We start from the raw sequence: 22,107 nt of genomic DNA on the forward strand, positions 1-22,107 counted from the left end.
ATGGATATTAATGAGCATTGATCCTCCGTGGGGTGAAATCATTTATTAATGCTTTTCTTTGTGTAATCTGATATTGGTTGATTTGCTCAAATAACTGATTGGTTAAGAAGTCGTGGTTTCATTCCATTGATGAGCAGAGCAGGAGAGAGGAGAGGAGAACAGGAGGAGAAGAGACAGAGCTACTGGAGAGACAGGGAGAGGAGAGGATACAGGACAGACACAGAATTAACTAACAGTGTGTCTCAGGTGAAAAGGAGGAGTGTCCCACATCTTATTTTCAGTTTACTCTGAATATTCCAGCACTGTTCTAAACTATAACTCTGGGATCTTAACAACTTCTACTAATTCTGGTCATTTCTTATTATAACTATTGTAAGTTCCTGTAATGTCATGCAATGGGTGAGGATCTAAATGCAGATGCCACACGGGTACAGATCCAATGGACGGTCTTTAATTTGACTTATGAGCAGGGGTCAGAATAATAAAACTTGATCAATGACGAACGGGGAAGTAAACACTACTGGGATGCTGAGAGAGATTAATGTGACACCTTGGCTCCGGGCAGCAAGGTTTAAATCCACGGATTAAGAAGACGCAGGGGGAACTAATCAACGAGGAAGTGAAGGGTTCGCAAACAAGAAAAACAAATAAGCACAAAACAAATCAGGTGGTGATACATTTAACATTTTACAGACACAGATCCAGAAATCAGACGCAAGGTAGATTTCAAGGTCAAAGTAACAAGAGCCCACAATAAAACATGGTCTCCACACAGGGACAGAATAATGACAGCTCCTATGTCTTTGTCGACCAGATAAATGGTCTCAGATTACAACTTTAGAGTTCATCACTTTGAGTTTCAGTTCTTTTTTATTTTCCGAGTTCAATCTAATTCCCATGCATACACTCCTGCACATAGACTCCTACATGTTCTGTCTTATACATGATCTGTTATTGTCTCTCACCATTCTTTTAATAACTTATTGTGACTGCAGTAGGTCATGGTCTCTGGAAGCTGTTGTCTCTAATATTTCTGTCAGTTTCATGGCCGTGACTGTGTTTTTGTTGATAAATAAACTGATCTGAGGAGCTAAATATATTTTAATTACACTGACTGCCGACTCAATTAGTAATATGAAAGAGGGAGAATGTGATTTGCAGCAGGTTTACCTCCAAGAGTGAGTTAGTCAGGTCTCTGACACAGGAGACCAGTTTACTCCCTATTGAGACTCTCACTGTGGTTTCTTTTAGTTGTGACAGCCCTAATGGTTTGTTTATTATCGAAACCATGATCCTCTAACCTTAGTCAAACTCTTACTGCAAGACAAACAAGACATTTTAATATTAAAATGTTTTTTTTCAGAGCTTGATCACGTGAAAGTAAAACCAAGACGATGGACCTCCAGAGGACCTCAAGTGTAAATGCAAAGAAGCCCTCGAACCTCATACAACAGCCACACGGGTGGGTTGGCTAGCAAACCCTGTGAACCCATCATCAGTCCTCACATTATTAACAGAGGACCAATCGAAAAGCAACAACACAATGAAGCAGCGTCATGAAAACCATCTTCTTCTGTCTTCGTTGCTGCTGGACGGGACTCACAGATGAGAGGACGATGTGATGTCAGATGGACAAAGTGACCAGACGGCCATCGGACCTTGATGTGGAAACTGGAATCACATTATAAAACCCGGTGTTAACGCAACCAGGTGAAAATCATATCCAGACACCATCTGGAGACTGAACACATTTCCATGGAAGATGTAAATTGAGTCGACAGGTAATCACACTGTGACTGTTATATTACGGCTACCATGACAACTGGAGCCGCTGCACTGAATGGTTATGATTTTAATCGTGAAGACCGAAGCTTCTGCAGACCTCAGATCAGTCGGGGCGAAGATAAGCTCCTTTGTCAGAATGAAGTGACAAAGATTAATAGTAATGAGGTAAAAAACAAACAAAAAAAGGGTTTGGTAACAAGCTCTTGTTTTTCAGTCATTTCAAGCATCACCACACTCTTAGCAGTTGTAATGAATTAAATAATCTAAAAGTTAACTTTCTTTTCACATAAAAACAAATTCCACTTTTTGATTAAAACATGGATTATGCAGCGTCTGGTTTTCTATATTCCACATTTTTTGAGGTAGAACTTTTCTTTTATCTCGTTGATTCAGTTGAAGATTTCCACAAAAAGAAAAATCGCACTTTCATAGTTTCCTATTTGCTTTTTAATGAACCTATAATTACCATTTCTTACACTAATCTGTTATTTTCACTCTTTCTTTATTCTGTATTTCACTCTTATTTCCTTTTAAATAATTATTTTTTTGTCCAGTCTTGTGTTGATTCAACAATTAGTCATGAAACATGTATATCTCATGTAAAGCAGTTTAAGTCGCCTTATTGTTGAAATGTGATATACTTGCCTGGCCTTTCTCTTTATTTACGGTGGGATTCTTTTTGTAATAACCCCTTTGATACAGACGTTTTAATGTCAGTGGTGGAGTCTGTAATTTCTCTGCTGGATAAAGCAAGTGACTGACACATTGATATCCGCCTCGCATCGAAATGCTCACTCTCTGTACATTAGGGCTGTAACACTTAACTCCTCATTGACACAGCCCCCCCCCCCCCCCCCCCCCCCCCCCCTATTACTGCTGCCTCAAATTACATGTGCTGAACTGGTTGAACAGGAGATGGACATTCATGCCGTCGATATTCAAACATCCAACAACAATAAAACATTCAGCAACTTTTGTTAGTGGATAATTGAGACTAAGACGAGGCAGAAAATGTTCTTAGCAAGAATACAAACTTCAATTTTCCTTGCTGTAGCTGTTGCTGGAACAATTTGTGCTGAAATGAAGATGGAATCAGATCCCGGTCGACTGACTTAATTAAGGCTTTGAGATATTTTAATTATTGGCTGCCTACATGGTTACCACACGTGTGTCTCCAGATGAACAAAGATTGAACATCTTGATGGTTTCTTTAAATATCACTTCGACACAGTACAGATTACTGGAAGGAAAGGCAGAACACATTTAATTATACAGTGCTCACACACACACCTACACAAAAACACACAACCACATACATAGAGTACATACAAAATAATAACAAATACAGACCTAAACAAATAAGAATTATTTATATATATATATTCCCTAGCCTAAAGGTGTGTATGTTTCCTGATGTGCTTTAAAGTCATATGTGTAAGTATTAACATATTAACACAAAGCAAAGTATAATGAACAGATGAGCATCAGGATTTTAGTAACTTTCATTAACAGTCAAAGATATGTTACATCACGGGTTTATCACTTTGTTGGTTTCTCAGACGTCTGAGAAATGTTGAGGTCGACAGATTTGATATTTCCGCTGCTGTGGAGGATCGAGCCAGAGCTGCCGTTCACCTCAGGCTCCGAGAGTCTTTCCTCTTTTGTTTCTTTACATCTGATCCCAAAGAAACTGTAGATCTGCTTCAGCATCACGTCGACAATCTCCTGCTCCTCTGAGGGCTTGAGGGTGAGAGAGGACAAGGGACAGATTCAGAGAGTGTTTCCAGAAATGATGGTTACAGAAACATCTGTATGAAAAGCATCAGAGCCACACAAAGACAAGATTTGACTTTTTGTTTAGCTCCTTAAAGGAGACAATGCGCTCACATTTAGAATCATACTTCTAATTTGGGTAATAACTTGTAATGATTTGCTCCTAATGGTCAGAAAAGGGTCGCAGCACTTTGACAAACTGCCGGTTCTTTGTCTACTTTCTGGTGCAGACGTCAGGAGGAGTCTTGTGAAGCAGAGGAGGACTCACACACGGATCAACAAGAGATTCAGACTGAAGTCTAAGAGTTCAAATCTCTATTATACACATATGGCAGGGCTGTGAAACAGAATGTGTGAAAGTGTAAGCGTTTGCACTCCTTGCCCTTTTGTATATTCTTGCTGTCCGTGCCATATGAGCAATATAGAGGATAAATTACAGTGTGAATCTTTTCTTTAAGTGTGTGTGTCCTCTTCTCCCGAATGCTGCAGCTCCTCTTTTCAGCCTCTGTTAGTTTTAGCTCCTGTCTCTGTAAGACCCCTAAGTGGACAGCTGGCCCACTCTGATGTGATTGGTCAAGAACTTCCAGCACTTATAGGAAATGTCTGTCTCTGATCTCTCTTTACCTGGTTTTACTAAAGGGGCGTTGATCACACACCACATGTTATCACATGAGGAAAGGAGAATAAACTGAAAAAGCATAAAATGTCTCTTGTTTAAATCCAAACTCCTGACCACGTTCACCTTGTGATTGAGCTGCTCTTGCTTAAAGGCCACGAGGATGGCTGTAATGAGCAGGTTGAGCACCACAAACGTCATGAACACGATACAGGAGCCGATGAGACATCCACCAAGCATAGGGCTGTTGTCCAAAACCTGGCGAGAGAGTGAGTCACACATTTTAAAGTGAAGCTGACCACTTGAGTTCTATGATTTTTTTAAAAAGCAAAACATTTAATGTGGTGGGATTGGGAAGAGCTCACTCACCTCTCCGTAGTTAAAAATGCCCAGCTGCAGGCTGATGATGGTGAGGAGAGCATCCCCCAGGGTTTTATAAGATGAGATCCTCCAGCCGTAAATCACATTGCACTAGAACAAGTAGGATGTTCACACCAGCAGGGGAATCAATCCTGTTCATCAAGCTTCCAGTTTCATTAAACAGATCAGGCTGGAGACGGTAGACTCAGATTCTTTCATTAGTATTTAAACTACTTCATTTACATATTGTCATTTTCACCATAGAGGACGGCAAAAGATGAAATTAGAAGATTTTATTCATGAATATATTAATGACGATTTCCCACTGCACCACCATCACTGTAATAGGACCCTGGTAAATCCTGGAGTCACATGATGCACTCACCCAACTGTCTGCTGGTCTTCAGTAGAAACACCTTAACTGTGAGATGAGAACTGATTCTTAGAAATAAGATGACCTTCAAAGTATCTGAACCTTATTTGCCAAGTTCTGATAATGACTCAGACATGAGCAATGATTTTGATCGTGCTGTGTTATTGCTACTTCCTCTCTTACTCCCCGACCAATCTAACCTTATAATAGGTGCAAGTGCAACATGCTTTTAAGGAGAAAGGGAAATTAAACGGAACCGGTTTACTGATCATTAATTAAGAGGCTAAGTAAATCCCTTTTATTGTTATTTTTAAAAACGACTAAAAGGGGCTTACATCATAAAAACAGAGCACTTGATCTTCCTCCCCCTGTAAGGAATGAGGAACAGAGACATCGTGGCAAATGGAGGAGATACTCACGGCAATGGAATACGCTATGAACATGATCCCAATGACCATGAGGAGGCCGGAGATGTCGCCCCAGGCCCTCTGCAGCGTGGCGGTGACCATGTACATCTTGGGGTTGAGCCGGAGCAGGTGCCACAGTTTGACGGTGGCGAGCAGCACCAGGAAGGCGATCAGATACTGAAGCACGGAGTCTGTGTAGGCCGTCTCGTAGAAACTGGGAAATCTGCAAAAAGGGGAGGTTCACATAAGCATAAGAGCTTTGTGTTGGTGCAGCTGGTTGAGGTGGAGCTATTTTTAGCTGCTTTATTAAAAAGGTCAGCATTTGAGCCTCGTGTTTTTAACAACATGGGGATCAGGACGCTTTTTATTGGGTCATTATGTGAATCTGAGTGGAGGAACGTCTAACTTTTACTTTTACTTAACACTCTGGTAGTTGAGTTTTGAACTCGCTGACACTTGAAACAAGACAAAGAGCACCAGCTAGCTAGACCCTATAAGACATACTTGAACTACAATGTTTACTATATATACTTTAATTTAATGTATAAAACTAAAGGGAGCTGATAAATATGTATTTCCCAGAAGGTAGTGAAAGTATAAGGTAGCAGAGTTTGAAACTGCTCAAACTTGCAAAAAAGATAATGAAGTAAAACAACAACCAACACAAAAATAATTTAGTGATAATCAAACTGGAGATAATTAAAAAACAAAAAGGTATTTTCTAACCACAACATGAAGTCCACCAGACAGCCTCTGCATTTCTGAAAGTGTTGATTTGACATTTGGTTTCGACTCCCCACAGTCTAAAGATGATTTAAAGGCTGGTCTCACTGGTCTTTGTGGTTTTGGTAGTAGGTCACATCACGGTCTCCGAGCAGGGTCCTCATTATGAAAACAGCCAAGGCGCTCAGGCTCAATAAGATGATTGACAGCTCCAGGAGGTTCCACTTGCTGCTGAAGTAACTCCACCGCTGCTGCTTCATTAATTTGCCCTTTCAGCATAAAAATAAACAAAACAGAAACCTGCTTGAACCTTCAGTCTTGAATATATATATATATATTTATGATGTCCGTTCTTGAACATTATATTTATAGTCCAGTACATTCTGAAAATGCAATCACTGTCTGGGCTGCAAGGATGGAGACACTTCAGTCTCAGTAATTACAGATAACAGTGAACCCCCATGAACACTGATCAAAATGGTCATGAAGAGAGCTGACTCACTGCTGTACGATTAAAAACTGAATAACAGAAAATCACATAGTAGAGACAGATTAATGGAATTATAGCCTTGCAACAACATTAACCTCATCATTAAGGCATTATAATTATTATTTAATAAAACAACTTGGGAGTCACACCGATGTTAAAGTTGTATAAAGTGTATCTATGAGAGAAGCAAGCTCCCTTCAAATCTCAGGTGCAGACCGCTGGGTGCATGTGAAGACTAATGAGGCCTCATCTTCTGCAGTAAGTCTGAGCTTCAGAATCCCTTAGAGAACAAATAAACTTCCTTGAGGTTGATACTCACAGTCATGTCAGAGTTTACCTGCACAAACATGTAATAGATGATGAAAAGCAGGTATATGATCTCGGCAGCCATGACGAAGATGTAGAGGTTCCCAGTGGACTGGTAGAGTCGGACACTCTGCCGCTCGCTGTGGAACTGAAACGCCCCTAAAGGTCAATAAGAAAAGATTTATTACGATCAATTCTTAGCGAGTTCTACCTCGATTTGTTCACGTTTCATTAAACATTTTGTGCAATAATGCAGCTTGGATCATAAATAGCCACAATCAGCAAGTAAACAGTCATGACTCAGCAAGAGCAGACAAACAAAATAAAGCAAACTAAGCATTTACACATCCTAACACACATCCTGCTGCTCTGCCACTTCCCCTCCACAGCCGTCTAGTTCAAGATTCATTTGACTGTTAAGCTGTTTTCAGTTTAATCCTCAATGACTGTTCCTTGAAAATATGAATTCCTCAACATCATTGCTGAATTTCTCTCCTTTGAAACGGCGGCTGCATAACGATTGTTTTCTAATATTCCTGATTTGACTTGTGTTTAAAGTCTTTAAACTTAAGTGATTTTACTTTTATACATATTGGGTTGGTTGGTTCTCTGATTGTGGTTTTATTTACAATCTTTAACGCTCTTTTTTTTAAGAAGGGACATTCTATTAGTGTTAGTTTTATGAGGATCTCACCCACACGTCCAAGCAGATATGTGATATATACATTCTCAAACTCACCAGCAGCTGCAGTCTCCAGTAAGAGAGTCACGATGCAGAAGAGGTTGACGTTGGCGTTGTAAATGGTGAACTCTACAAAGAATGCCCGTGTGTACGTGTCCAGCCATTTGTTCCTGAACAGATACTCGATGGTTCTGTGAATCAAGAACACAAGGAGGTTTTAACTGCTCTGTAATCTATTCGTGATCAAATGATGTGTTTTATATACAGTCTTTGTTAATACACAACACATATGCATCTATGGATTTTGATTTCTGTGACACCGGGGGGCAATGAAGTCATGTGATTTCAGTCACACTAGATTCTGTTAGAACCAGAAATCTGGAGCTCAGTTCTCCCACATTATCCGAATTCACCCTATTTGTTGCTCTCCTCAATCTGAGGGTCATTGATTCTCCTGTCAGTATATTCCCGTTTGCTAACTTACCTGCTGGCATTCTCCAAATCAGGGCCAAGCACCGCTACAAAGCCCCCCCCCCTGTAGAGCACCATTTTGCTCCACACCGGGTAGGACCTGAGCTGGGCCTGAGTCTGGTACGTCCAGGGGCTGGGGGAGCTCAGCGTGGTGTTATCCCCCAGAGACTGGTTCCAACCAGAGTCATAGGAGTCCATGTCCTCCACCTCCCATGAATACGGTGCGTGGCAGTCCGGCACCAGATGCAGCATGGAGCCCGCGATCTGACAGGAGCTCTTCTTCACTCTCAGCTGACGAAGACGAGCGTTTCCCACCAGCTTCGAGTTTCCATCCGTGATAAATCCTGGAACAGAGCTCATTACAGTTTCTCTATAGCCTCTGTAGGTCCCACAGTTTGTCAGTGACACATACACTTTGTAATGCGAGCCTGAACACACTTATGTCTTTATAGAACTGATGCAACAGTGATGAGTTATTTGAAAATCTATGTTGACACAGTGATAGAAACACAAGCACAAGGTTTAGCTCAACACTCACAAATGTATTCTTAGACGTACAAACCAATGTGCCTAACAATCTGGCTGGACGCTATTTATCTTGAAGTGAAACACAGAATACATATTTTGTATGAATCAAAATAGAATAAGATTTCCCAGGGAGGCATTTGTAAAACACCAAAGTTCAAACCGTTCTCTGCAGCTCTGACACAACATTGTGTCTAATAGGAGGAAAACAGAAGAGCCAGTTTCTTCTATCCTCTGTACCTGGATAAACTCCAAAGAGGTTACTGAGCAGAGACGTGTTGGCCCAGGTGAACACGTCCCTGAGACTCATGCTCTGTGAGGTGCTTGGACTGAAGCTGTTCCTGATGTGCTGGTTCAGGTGGAAGGCATTGGGATCCCTCTGGCCGTACGCCACCAGCAGCAGCATCCACATGAAGCCTGTGTAGACTGAATCACACAACGCAGATCAATGGAAAATGATCATAATGTCTTCAGCATAAAGGGCAGTGTAAAATATGATTGTTTTAAAAAAAGTGGTCTTGTGTCCCACTTCACCCCAGCTACGGGGTAAAGGGGTCCACTTACTTTTTCCACTTTAAAACTACCATAACAACAGATGTTGTAATAGTTAAAATCCCAACAGCTAGACTGACAACCACTAATATCGGACTAGTAACAGAATCATGGGGATTGGTCAATTAAGCACATTTATGATTATTATGATTCATGTGATCTCTTGCACACCCTAGCTTACCGGCACATTGTTTATCTGTCCAATTGTTAGGGACAGGGATATTGTTTTTCTCTGCGTATTCAAATGCCAGTTCACGGCACTTAACTGGAGCAAGGCCATGGAACTGGTCAGCTAGTTGATTCAAGTGTTTGGCTCCTCCTCCATCTCATCTGATTTTACTTTTTTTTTTTTTAAAACATACTTTCCACAGCACCAGCACCAACTTCTCCTTCGTGGCAAGGGGTGAATGGGAGGGGCTTGAAAACATAATGGTCACATGACCACAAATGTGTTCCGTTGCCTAGATAGAGGGGTGTCTCAAATTACCCGATGTCCCACATTACCCCGCTCTCCCCTACCATCCAAGTAAAGGTGCTGGGCTGATTTTGTGTTATTTGCATGAATAGTATGTTTGCTTCACTTTGCATGGTGGTTTTTTCTTGTGCACATATCTGTTAACCTGAGCAAGCTTCCTGTTGGTTTTGATTGTTTAGGGGATCCCTTAGTGGAATGTCTGGAAGGCGAGTGGGTATCTAATTGTCAGAGAAGCATGAGTTCAGAGATGGTGTCCTTATAAGAGACAGAACAAATCCAGCTGGGTTGTTCAAATGTTTGTCCTCTGCATATGCAAGCCTCTAAATGTATCCAGTATTTCAGCTATTCACTATTCAGGCTGCAAAGCTGTAGCACACAAGTTCAAGTTCAAGTTCAAGTTCAAAGCGTTTATTCTCATATGCACTGTCTTGTCAATGAAATCCATTCTCTGCCTTCCACGATGAATACCGTGCTTTTAAGAGTTATACAAAATATCGAGGTGAGAAGAATATAACACAATAAATATGCTCCATGGATTATCTGTGCAATGTAGTACCATAGAGTGCAAGACACAGTAAACATGGACTTATTGAGTATACAGTTGCATATTATTATTTATTTTTCTATCCTTTATGACTGGATTACTTTGGTTAAACTCGAGCAAATATTTGACAACTCAGTGTTGTGTTGAATCATATCAGTGTTGCTGCTTACTGAAAATCTCTCTGAAGAGGGCAAAGGCCTTCTGCTCAATCATCTTGATCCTCTTCATCCTCTCAACGTCTCCAGGAGGAGGCGGCTGGTAAACACTCCTGTCCTGTCGGAGCGTGTGTTGGTCTTTACACTCGCCTGTGGGGGAGGAGATGTTTTTGTAAACCAGAACATTTAAGATAACCTTTCGATCAAAGTCTGAGACCAAGAGATTTTATAGTGGGTCATTTTTTTTTACCTGCTTTTGAGTCAAATGCCACATTTTGAAAATCTTCCTCGTCAACTTTCTTTATGACCAGTGCAAAGTAGGCTGCAAGACACAGCACCTGAAGTGAGAGGCAGGAGCATGAGAGAATTCAAAGGCTCTCAGAGTGAGCCGTGTCAGGTAGGTCACCAGGTCAAGCTCAGCCACAGTCCTGCAGCTGGCAGCAGCAGATCCCTCTGCCGGACCAGCTCATATAATTGGTTTTCCTCGAATGCATTTTCTCTTGCTGCTTCAACTGCATCGCCTCTTCACAAACAACACATCTGAGAGGCTTCTGACGAGAAAACCCCATAACACATTTTGCGACTGTGGAGGGAAGAAACTCCCTCATTAACTGGTCACAGCATCCAGCAGAACCAGCGAGACAAAATGGGAAAGAGAGGAGAGGTGGGTGGAAGAGAGGTGAAAGAAGAGAGAGGGGAAGAAACAGTTGTGTGACCGTTTTTATCTCTATCAGACTGGTTGTTATATATTGAAAATAATAGAGCGATATTTAAAGAAATAATGATGTGATGAGAGAAGTATATAATATCTGTGCCGGGTTCTTTTATCTGCTGCTTTCCATCCCAGCCTTTCCATGGAGAACATGGAGGTTTGCTCTCGCTGCCTCAGGCTTTTTCATAAATGCACGAGGAAGAACAGGGAGGTCCCAGAACACAGCTGTATCCCCAAATTATACTTATTTCAGTTATTTGAGAGTGGTCTTGACTAAATCAAGCAAACTCACATAGAAGTAACTATTTTTTAACTTTTCTAAAGGTGCGCGGTTATAACGAGGAGGGGGAGACTCGTTCTTTTCTCACCTTCAGAGGCTGAATGATGAGGATGCTCTGAAAGAAGGACACGATCATGGACACCAACCAGCTGCAGGAGCGATCCTTCCCAAATTTCAAACCGTAAAGCATCGTGTAAAATCCTGCTACGGAACTGGTAGCTATCACGAGCAGCCAGCCGACAAAGATGAACCACCAGGGCAGCCCTCCATGACAGCAGCCCTTCTTCTTCTCCTTCTTCTTCTGACCGTCACCACTAGAGCTCTCTGCAGGACTCAACCTGAATGTTGAAGAAAAGCATTCACTTAAATCCAGCTTCATAGTTACTGGAGTTGAGTCTTTACTACCGTGCAATTAACTCTGAAGATTTTACTTCAGGCTTGATGAACCCTAACACTTCACTTGTGATATCATGAATTAGACAGAAAAGGAAATAGATGATTATATATTATACTAAAGTTTTGGCCCATCACTCACAGACAGCTTTCTGCCATGAATTATTCAATATTTTAGGGAAATATGTTTATTCACCGTCTTGCTGGGAGGGACAGGAGAAGATAGATGCTGTATCTCTATGAGCCACTTTGAAACAATTTCAAATATGCAAGACAGAACTAATCTATCATGGCAACAGTTTGAAGACATTCGGGTCAAACTTAATTGTGTGCAGGGATAAATGTATTCATAAACTGCAAACGCACACACCCACACACATCCCACACACACACACGCACACACACGCACACACACGCGCGCAGCAGTAGCAGCCAATCTAATGCATCTTAAGTGTTCTTGAAATCACAATCAAAGAAACATTTTCAAAGTGATCACCATCCCCCGCTGCCTGTGATTGATGAACTATGATAGAACAACATAATTAAAATAAATATTTAAAAAAAGGCAAATAAAGATTCATTTCGAAGGCTATCAAGTGACGTTTAAGTAAAACAATTAAAACACACACTAACACGTGCAGCTCCACACGTGTGGTCTTTTTAATGAGTGACTTCCGTACTTGTTTTGGACGAGTTCATCCGGGCTGGCGCTGCTGGACGCGAGGAGCTGATCTTCAAGGAAGACCTTCATGCCCTGAACCTGCTGCAGAGCCCGGCTGTAGCTGTGTGGGCTCGGGAAGCCGGACGAGCCCAGCAGGCCCAGCGCTCTGTCGATGTGGCACATCTGCCGGTACAGATACCGGGTTCTGTTGCTCTTCTGAACGCCCTCCACGTCTATCACAGGCTGCACACTGCCTCCGCTTTCTGAATCTGTAAATACCCCAGAAAATGATGTTTTTTAATTAGTTAGCTCTGTGGATGCTGAAGGCATTTCTGCAACATGGAGGCTGTTGTGATCACTCTGTGGCTTTTGTCTCTTTGAGTGAACTTCCCAGTCTCAGTTCTCAGTTTTCCTCCAGCTGTAGTTTTCTGAGTTTGATCTGTTCACCCATCTGTTCACAGGATCTTTTATTTTCTGCATTCCCCCGCAGCAGACCGATATTCTTAATGCTGCCACAACTCGCTTGGACACTTTGGACCATACTTAGCTTCATTTTCTGTTTTGTTTTATTTTGGATTTATTTAGGTCTATCTGTATTTTTTAATGTTCTGCAAAGTCCAAGCCAAGTACATGGCTCTAACTGTAAAAATGAATGTTTGAATTTTATTTAAAACTCTCGATCTAAAATTCCCAAACTCAAGGAATAAAAGCTAAATAAACAATTAATCCTGGTTCATTTCAAACTAAATGAACAAGTGATGCTCTTCCAGAAAAGTAAAATATATGCACTTCCTCATATTAATTATGATAGAGAACAATGACAGCTTAGCATTCGTATTCTATGAAGCTTTGACAGTGCTAGTGTGGCTAAGAGTACTGGATGTGTGGTTATTGAATGATACCACTTTGTGTCTTTGTTGCTATACCTTGTACTCATATTAAAAAAATATATAAATATTTTTGAATATGATACAGACACATGATTGAAACTTCCTAGCAATTGGATTTATAGCCCAGTGGTCAGATCACCTGACATTCCTGGCTGATGAGAGGAGATGTTAACTTGGAAACCGCACAGGGCTCCAGATGTTTATAACATCCTCCATACAGGCAGAGCAATAAAACCAACTATGTGTCCATTATCCACAGCGGAGCCCACCTGCTTCCTGAGGCTGAGCCACGTCAGGAACAATCTCTGTGCTCGACTCTGCTTCGTCACTGGTTTCATAAATCTGTCTGATGTAATCCTTCACCACAGAGAGGAGAGCATCGATGTCAGCTGGTTGTTCAGGCCCGAGCTCGGACTCTGTAGATGGGATGTTGCTTTTCATGCTCTTGGAGAATGAGCGGAGTATTCTCTTAATGTCCTGGGAAAGAGAGAAATGTAAAAGTAAAAAAGGAAATTACATTATACAAGATATGAGACTGTATTCGAGATCCCACTGGTTGTCAAAGATAGGGTCATAGGTGGTGCTGGATTAGCTCCTACCTTGGCAATAGAGTCTAAAGTGACGTGGTCATTCATCTGGGTGGAGGCGGTCTGTGAGGAGCCGTCATCCGGTTGTTCTGCTCTGCGTCTGCAGCACGACGTCTCACGAGGACGAGTGTTTCTGAAGATGCCAACGATGAGGATGTTCACTGGAAACATGATGAGTGAACTCTGAACTCCAACCATGAACTGCTGCCACGTGAACTCAAAGTGACCTGCAAAGACCCGAGACAGCCAATCAGAGAGAGGGGGGGAGAGAAGAAGTGGGACTGGATGTGCCCGTTAGTTTAAAAACAGTTGTGGAAGCAACTTTACAAGAACAGAAAGTTGAGGACACAAGAGACAACTGAGGATTTACAGCACACTGGAGCTTTTTTCCTGGGTTAAATTGAGCTGTAATGACATTGTGCAGTACCCAGGTCCATGGTCTGCTCAGACGGGTCCGTGGGGATGCCGTAGAACATGATGCTGGTCAGCATGGTGCAGAGCAGCAGGGAGAAGCAGCAGGACACTCTCTGCACACAGGTGAAGGTGCTGCTCGGCGGGCGGCTGATCACAGAGTACCAGAGGTGTCCATCGCTCAAATCCTTTGTCGTCTTCATATAGAACAAATTACTGGAAGAGAAAAGCAACAAGGGGGAAGTGGTGGGGAGAAACAAAATGATTATCCCACATGAACTGCTAATTGAGGATGGATTAGCTTCACATTTTAATCCCCTGTCAGGTTATTGTGTTGCTGTTAAACCTCGGCGTTGAGTCAAAGCCATTTAAAAAGAGAAACTAATCCTCAGCTCATCACCGCCTCACTGCGCCGGGTGACTCAGCTGGGATGAGAGGCAAGTGACAGGTTTAATTCCATTTAATTTCATAAACTGCAGTTGAGTTCAAAAACATTTAATTCAGTCTGAAGTTAAATATAAAAAAGAGACACACAGCAGACTGCAGCCTGTTAGTTTGCTGTTTGCCCTTTGCAAACTTGACGTGTCTTTTTATGTGTGAATAATTCACAACCTCTCTCACCACTGACAAAATTTATTCAGCGATATAGCAGCCTATGTTTATTTTAAACCGAGGTCAGAGTTCCAAGGTTTTGTTTCTGACGCGTACACATCAGAAAGACTGCTCAAGACAACATCACATTTCGAAGCACTAGCAGGAGAACTAATTACTCCTCCATCCAGTCTCATTTGCAGTTTATGAGTCAATTTATTTAATATATTTGCTCATTTATTTCTGTTTTTAAAGGTGTAATAAAAAAAGCTAGCTATCCCAGGGTCAGCTAACTGCATGACGCACATTCTAAAATCACTAGATTTAGAATGAATCTTTCTTTTCCGGCGTAATTATAATTTTTCTCCGTGTAATTTATTTGCCTAATTGCATCGCGCTTAAATGTGAATCTGCACTTTTGAGTTTCTTAGAAAATAAACTAAATTATATTCCAACAACACTGGCTCTTTGAAAGTTGTTCCAGTGGATTTTGGTGGTGGCACTGAGGTGCACTGGTTTGAACCGTCTCCTCGCTGCAGGAGGTCGGGGGGTTCGTCTCTGGAGTTTGCATCTTCTCCCTGTGAACTATGGTTTCCTCCCACAGTCTTGTGTCCTGGGTCATATATCTCAGCACATGCATTTCTCTGTTAAGAGGATTTATTCCAGTTTCCTTGTAAATAACAATTTAGTCGTCTCCTTGTGAATATTTCTGCTGCTCTGATGAGTGTTGAGAGAATTTTTTCAGAACTTGCCAGCCTCACATGTCTAGTAATTGCTCAATTAAAAAAACATCCCTGTCCCCCTCATGGTTTTCAACATCTGGACATGTGGGAAAATTGCCGGTATTCAAAATAAAATCCAAACCAGCTACGGCAATTCATTTTAATTTGATGGTGTTTATATTGAAATGAAAAACACAGGTCTGGGTTTCACATTCAACGTGTAGATTTGTGTGTGTATGCGTGTGTGTGTGTGTGCGTGTGTGTGTGTTTGATTTTGATGCCCATGTACCTCAAAGTGTTGCTCTTACCTGAAACTCTTCAAATCTGTCTCTGTGGAGACAGGGACAACTTTATCAAGGGAACAATCTCCCACGTCTATGGCCAACCAGGAGTTACACAGAAAATGCCATTTCTGGTCCGTCTGTGCATCCTGCACCATGACATGGCCGACATACCTGAGGAGAAGCACTCAGTATAACAACTATAGTAGGTTGACCTAAAGTGAATGTTTGGTTTGTCATTCATCGATCTCTCTCCCTACCATGCAGGATGGCTGCCTGAGTTGTCGTGCCACAGCCGGACGCCCTGCAGCTCTCCCAGTGAGAAGGGTGTCGTGAGCAGGAACATGTCCACCGCCCCTCTCTCAAACACGCACTTCTTTGGATCTGTCAGGTGGTGTGGCTCGCTGTTTCCATCAGCACCCAGCAGGGTTAGTGTTATCTGAAACAGACCAGTGCTCTTAGTCCTGAAATCATGATGTGAATGCAAGTGGCCTAAACTTCCAATGAGGCTTCTGCTCCATGGAGGAGGAGGAATTAGCCGCAGGCATCTTTTTTTTAACACCGATGAGGAAACAATAACCTTCCTGAAATCAATAAATTAAAGATTTCCTATATCGTTTTTCACAGTTTTAAGTCTGAAATGTTGACATCATATTAATGCACACTTTGCCCCCGTCAGTACTTCAGTGGCATCCACATGAGAGATCACAGCACCAGTTGTTTATCTTAAAAAACTAAATCCCAATACTCACAGAACGGTAGCAGATGGTCGGTGCATTAATTTGCATTTCTTTTGCATAATTTCTCAAATATTAATTATTTTTTTATAATTGAATGGAAAAACCAGCTTCTATCCCCACAACAAAACATTACAAATTTATAAATACAGCACACAGCAGCCTGTGAGTTTGCTTCAGACATGTTTTTTGTGTGAATACTTCACATACACATCACAATGAGCATTTTGAAGCAGTAGTATCTTATCCTATGTCTTGTGAAGGGAGGTTTGTGTGTATGCAGAGTTTTTCATGGAATCTAACTGTGTTGACTATGTACATGTGGAGCTGAAAACCCATTTACCTGAGAGGAAGTGGAGGCTCCTCTCCGATGCCCAGTGCTGACACATAACAGGTATCGATACTCGTCCATGGGGTCATTGTCCTCTAGCACTGACCCCCTCACCTGCCAAGATGCCACAAAGATCCAGTAGAAGGTATTAAAATAAGGAAACATATTTAAAGATTGTTCTTGCTTCTTGTACTTCACAGTGTTTTCCTCCAAGATACATACAGGTACTATGAATTAAACTTTGGTGGATTACACTCAAGGTGAGGGAGATGACAATCTACCTTGGCCGCATCTTGGATGTCTTTGCGTCGAGCCCACACAACCACCAGGAGATAAGCCACAAAGAGTGAACCCACGAAGCACACGACCACAGGGTTCTCCGCGAAGGTCCCAAACAGCTCAGCGGTGCGGGACGCGTCCACGAGGTTGGGGGTGACGAAGAAGGAGCCTCCGAAGAAGGTGAGGTGGTTGCAGAAGCACTGGGTGACTAAATGGGTCGTCTGTGCACCCACCTTGAACCACAGCACCGTCTTTAAACCTGACTCAACATGGCAACCTTGACAAAGTGAATTATTTTACTTACCCTGCATCCTTTGCCGCTCCATTCCAGCGTTGATTCATTCCAAAATGTACACGCAACAGATATGGAGATGATGGACAAAGTGGCATTGATGGATTTTATGCCTGGTCCTACAATGGGCCTCACAACAAGATAGTGCACCCCAGTTTCCATCTGGAGCTTCTTTGCGTCTACAAGCCACGTGTATCTCTCCTCTGCATCAAACACAAAAGCACTCGCGTTATCAAGGCATCAAGAGATGGAGAAATCTCCAGTTGCGTACAGAACTATTTATTACCTTGTGTTTTTCCCTCTTGAGGCATCTCTGTCATTGCTACGTAACTGTCCTCAGTGGGGTAGCTCATATAGCCAAGGAGCAGCTTGAAGGGTAATGGATCTTCTGAAGGCATCATCTTTTAAAAGGTACATCAACATGGTTTCAGCTAAATTCCCATTAACGGACAAGTTGGTGCAGCCATAAAAACGAATTAACACAATGAGGCATGTATAGATTAAATAAATTGTACGACAATAGTAATGCAATGTCAAAAACCAATGTATACCGATGAAGACATTGGAATAAAAGTGTCCGTTGTGTCACAGTAGACCAGAGCTGGCATGAAAATAGCTGTTAAAAGTATATGTATGTCTCAGAAAGGGAGATAAACATGTAACCGGACCTTTAACACCAGCGTAGAGTCCGCTGAAGGAATTTCAATGATCGTGGTGCTGTAGTTTCCCAGATCCAGAACTGAGGTGTTCACCTGACTCCCATCAGGCGTTGGCAGCAGAATCTGTGAGTGTCAGGCAAAAATACAGAAAACATACGGATTCAGATTCTCTCCACAGAGAGAAGACAGATCCAAACAGTTATAAAGTTTAATCAAATGCAAACTTTGAACAGGAAGGTGGTGGATGAATCAGTGTGTCTCTTACCTTGAACTGCTCGATCCTAATCATTAACATCATCTGAGCTTTCTTTTATTTAACCCTGCAACTGAACATGGCATGTAAGTTGATGAATGGGTTTGCTAATTAATTTGCTTCATCTTATTGTCTCAAAAATGTGTGAGCGTGTCCTCAAGACAAAGTTTGTGTAAGGCACCAACTTCATTACAGAGTGTATTAATAAACTTTTCCAGTCTGAACAAATTATGGTCTGCCTCCCCTGACTTTTCTTTTATTGGTCTATTTAAATAAAATCATTGATTACTGAGTCGACAGATTTCTATGAAATATTGCAGGGGTGGGGGAATTGTAATGGGAGCAGATCCAGGATTTATTTTTTACTTGAACACAGCAAGACAGGGAATTTTGTTAACCTTTTCACAGATTTCTCAGAGAATAATGTCATGTGTCTTTAAAAAAATTAAATAAGGGGATTGATATTTATGACATTTTGTGCAGATCCAAATAAAAATCTGGTTCTAGAGGAATTCAAATGTGGTTTTATAAGGGGAACGTTGGGCCTTGACAGAGCTATACACTCTCTGAGAGCCACTTCTGTTGATATTAATAGTCCAAGGCCTCACACCAGTAAACACACAGTAAAATGCAACCTATCTTGTGCCGGACTGGGATGCACACAGTTGACAAGTGGAGATTAAAGTACAGCATAAAAGATCCTCCAATTATCCACTGGGAACTGTGGGAACTGCACTACAGTCTCCATCACTGTTAATCTGCATAAATTAGGGATTTCATCATGATCACTTGCCTGAGAGATTTAGCCCATTTACCACAAACTGCCTGTCTCCTTAATGCTACTCGTAATTTCTGAACCACATTATCGACCAAGTGTTTCTAAATGAATATAAAAGCTGCATAATTTAAAATATCGTAAAAGTAGTGCATGTCCACAAAGCAAAATCACTCTTGGTTTTCATTCCACAGAATGCTCCACTGTGCTTTTTCTCTTTTTACTTTTTTTTCGTAAAAGAAAGGAATAGATTTGTCGCCTCTCAGCAGGAGAGAGCTCCGGTCTGCAGGAACGTCCTCTGCTGCACTCACCTCAACATCCTCACTTAAATCCTTTAAATGGATAGTGGAGCCATCTTCTCTTGTGAGGGACAGAGAAACAATTTGGCTGCTGATGTTCCCTCCCTCGTTCCAGGAAAATGGATTTTTATCCAAACTCAGCATCTGTAAATGTTTTCAAGGAGCAAAATGGACATAGAGCCCATTAGCAAGTCACACTCTGCTGCTGAGACACTAATGGACAAATTGGGATCTAACACGTCAACACCTGCCAACTTACTCGTAAATCCACTGATTCATCTGGAGGTAATATGTTGGAGGGTAGGGTCGGGAGAGAAAACGAGGGGCAGGAACAGTTGGGAAACGTTAAAGGCTCCATGTGCAAACTTCCTGGAGTCACTCTGTGAGAAGAAATAAATACAATTTGAACTTTGTGTTAATTTGTGTTTTTCCTTGGGAATGGGCACTGGATCTATACAGAGTTTTTATATAGAAAAGCTATAGGGATTTTTACAGAATTTTAACTAGATTAAATAATAACTAGCAGGTTATAATTCCTCATTTGTAGACATATCATGTTAAGTAGTTAACACTAAAGCTGCTGGTAGGTGGGATCTATTACATTTAGAGAGCGCTCTGTCCTGTCTGTATGCTAAGCTAAGCTAACTGGTTTTACCATACATTTACCATCACTCTTTTTCTATAGATATCTGCCTGGAAACAATGGCCTATTAGTTAACCTGTGTACTTCATGCCTTTAGGTTGCACTTACCTATTGACATAAACAACAATATTATTTTCCCGGATAACAGTCGGCCCCTTGTTATTAGCGTGGTGTATCAACAGTGCACTCTGGATATTGTTCAGGATGACGAGAAGAGCATCAGAGACGTTTTTCTGCAAACAAATAAGACATCACATTTTTTAGAATGAGATATTCAAGGAAAAATGGCTGAATAGTTACTGGTCCCATCGTTCCTCACAGCACCTGGACAAAGTGGTGTTTGATAGGACATGTGATCATGGGACCATCGTCCCCGTACTCTGTGTACGGAGCTTTGTAACAAGAAACTGACCTTAGCCCCGAAAGACGTATCGATACACGATACATGACGATATGTTGTAAATGGGTAATAAATTAATGAAGTGCACTAAACTATTCAGGGTTATAAATATTACCAGGATAAGCAAAATCACATTGTCACACCAAATCACCAAACCTTTTCTAATCCCTCCAGCACGGACTGTGAGGTTAAAGGACTCACATTGGAAGAGTTGTCCAGGATATTGCTCGCTCCTTCCAGAATGCTGCTGGCTGCACTTTGCATTTCCTTCTTGCTTTCTTCACTGTTGCTCACATCCATGTGGAGCAGGGACGAGCTGAGGTTCACTAATAATAAAGAGGCTTCCTCCTGGAGATGTAAAATATATTCCCACAATCAGAGATACATATTTTGGAAGCATTGCAGACACACACAAACAATACCCTGAATTCCTCACTGTTTGGTGAGTAGTACCTGAGCAGTGGAGTTGACTTCTTTGGCGATGACAGCAGTCAGACTTCTGGCGACCACCTGAACCTCTTGTGGAGTTTTGATGGGAACGTCCTTCACTGCATCAGTCAACATGTGCAGCATCTGCTCCCGAAGCTACAACAGAGAAAAGTATTCACAAAAACACGTGATTTGGTTTCACATGTAGCCGAATATGAAACATTCTGTAAGGCATCGTCTCCGCACAGGCAATGCAAGTATTACCGTTAAATCTCAAATAAGCCTGTGGAGAACTCTGCAAACAGAAAGGTGGAATGAAAAGCATCTACAGGAAGAAGGATGTTATACCAATGGGTACAATGGGATGAATACGTTCTTCAGTACCGGCATTGACATTTTCAAATCCAGAGAGTGTCTGTAAATATTAACTGTTGGATCCTGACCGGTCATGGAGCGACGCCTGCGAGCTAGTTCAGGCAGCCAACTGTCGAGATCTGCGATGCTCGGATCACTTGGCATAGACGCCAAACACCAACCTGTTCTACTGATGCAATAAACATTGGAATTTGAGTTGTGTGACTGAACTGCTGTCAGTTCTGAGGCAGAATCACAATTTTCAAAAAGGCCTGTAGAACATCTGTGTTTAATACAGTAAACCTGGGAAGCTGACCTGTCAAATAAAACAGCTGAATTGATGAACTCGGGCTCACTTGTTTAGTCTTATGTGGATCATTTTATACAATACTTCAGTATCAGTACTGAGTCATTACGCTGTCAGGATTTACCTGTTCCCTTTCAGCTTTCCCCGATTCCCCCGATTGACTGCTGAGTTTGTCGGACACAGAACCGATGATTTGTCCGATGGTCTCTCCTGACAGGAGACCTTGTTTCTTCAGCTGTGCCACAGCATTCTCCACTGTCGACTTCAGATCATCCACTGTAGCGCCGGAGTCTCCTGCTGAATCCAGCACCTGAGGAGAAACAAGCTATCTTTACCTCAGCTGTGTCTGAGAGAATCAGAGCATTACTATTTCTCTTGCGGCTTCGCTTTCCGTATTTATTTACTTTTTTTCAAACCATCAGGGTTTTGACCAACCTGTGCTGTTAAGGTGGTGCTTGCAACAAAGTTGTCATTTTTTACAGTTGCGGTGATAATCAGGTTATAGTTGTTACTGTTGTCTCCAAGAGGAAGGAAGACGAATGCCACGGCTTTGTTATCGCTGCAACGCAGATGATTACCTGCAA

The 22,107-nt window shown here is 41.8% G+C and overlaps 1 protein-coding gene across 1 annotated transcript in view; it reads right to left on the reverse strand.

Annotated features, from left to right (window-relative positions):
- Nucleotides 1–2,930: 2,930 nt before the first annotated feature.
- Nucleotides 2,931–22,107, reverse strand: part of LOC128455505 (polycystic kidney disease protein 1-like 2) — a 30,425-nt gene continuing 11,248 nt past the window's right edge. The window contains 30 exon segments of the mRNA XM_053439176.1: nucleotides 2,931–3,525; nucleotides 4,301–4,432; nucleotides 4,544–4,645; nucleotides 5,327–5,537; nucleotides 6,146–6,306; nucleotides 6,865–6,992; nucleotides 7,573–7,706; nucleotides 8,000–8,330; nucleotides 8,752–8,937; nucleotides 10,253–10,375; nucleotides 10,455–10,575; nucleotides 11,318–11,551; nucleotides 12,314–12,552; nucleotides 13,443–13,650; nucleotides 13,773–13,987; nucleotides 14,188–14,387; nucleotides 15,793–15,939; nucleotides 16,026–16,204; nucleotides 16,846–16,947; nucleotides 17,115–17,345; nucleotides 17,417–17,607; nucleotides 17,691–17,805; nucleotides 18,073–18,186; nucleotides 19,403–19,534; nucleotides 19,650–19,770; nucleotides 20,142–20,266; nucleotides 20,635–20,781; nucleotides 20,887–21,018; nucleotides 21,648–21,814; nucleotides 21,928–22,101. Of these exon segments, the coding sequence (XP_053295151.1) occupies nucleotides 3,325–3,525; nucleotides 4,301–4,432; nucleotides 4,544–4,645; nucleotides 5,327–5,537; nucleotides 6,146–6,306; nucleotides 6,865–6,992; nucleotides 7,573–7,706; nucleotides 8,000–8,330; nucleotides 8,752–8,937; nucleotides 10,253–10,375; nucleotides 10,455–10,575; nucleotides 11,318–11,551; nucleotides 12,314–12,552; nucleotides 13,443–13,650; nucleotides 13,773–13,987; nucleotides 14,188–14,387; nucleotides 15,793–15,939; nucleotides 16,026–16,204; nucleotides 16,846–16,947; nucleotides 17,115–17,345; nucleotides 17,417–17,607; nucleotides 17,691–17,805; nucleotides 18,073–18,186; nucleotides 19,403–19,534; nucleotides 19,650–19,770; nucleotides 20,142–20,266; nucleotides 20,635–20,781; nucleotides 20,887–21,018; nucleotides 21,648–21,814; nucleotides 21,928–22,101 (5,003 nt within the window). The 3' untranslated portion in view covers nucleotides 2,931–3,324.

The sequence above is a fragment of the Pleuronectes platessa genome, chromosome 14 (genome assembly GCF_947347685.1).
Source record: "Pleuronectes platessa chromosome 14, fPlePla1.1, whole genome shotgun sequence".
NCBI classification, from domain to species: domain Eukaryota; kingdom Metazoa; phylum Chordata; class Actinopteri; order Pleuronectiformes; family Pleuronectidae; genus Pleuronectes; species Pleuronectes platessa.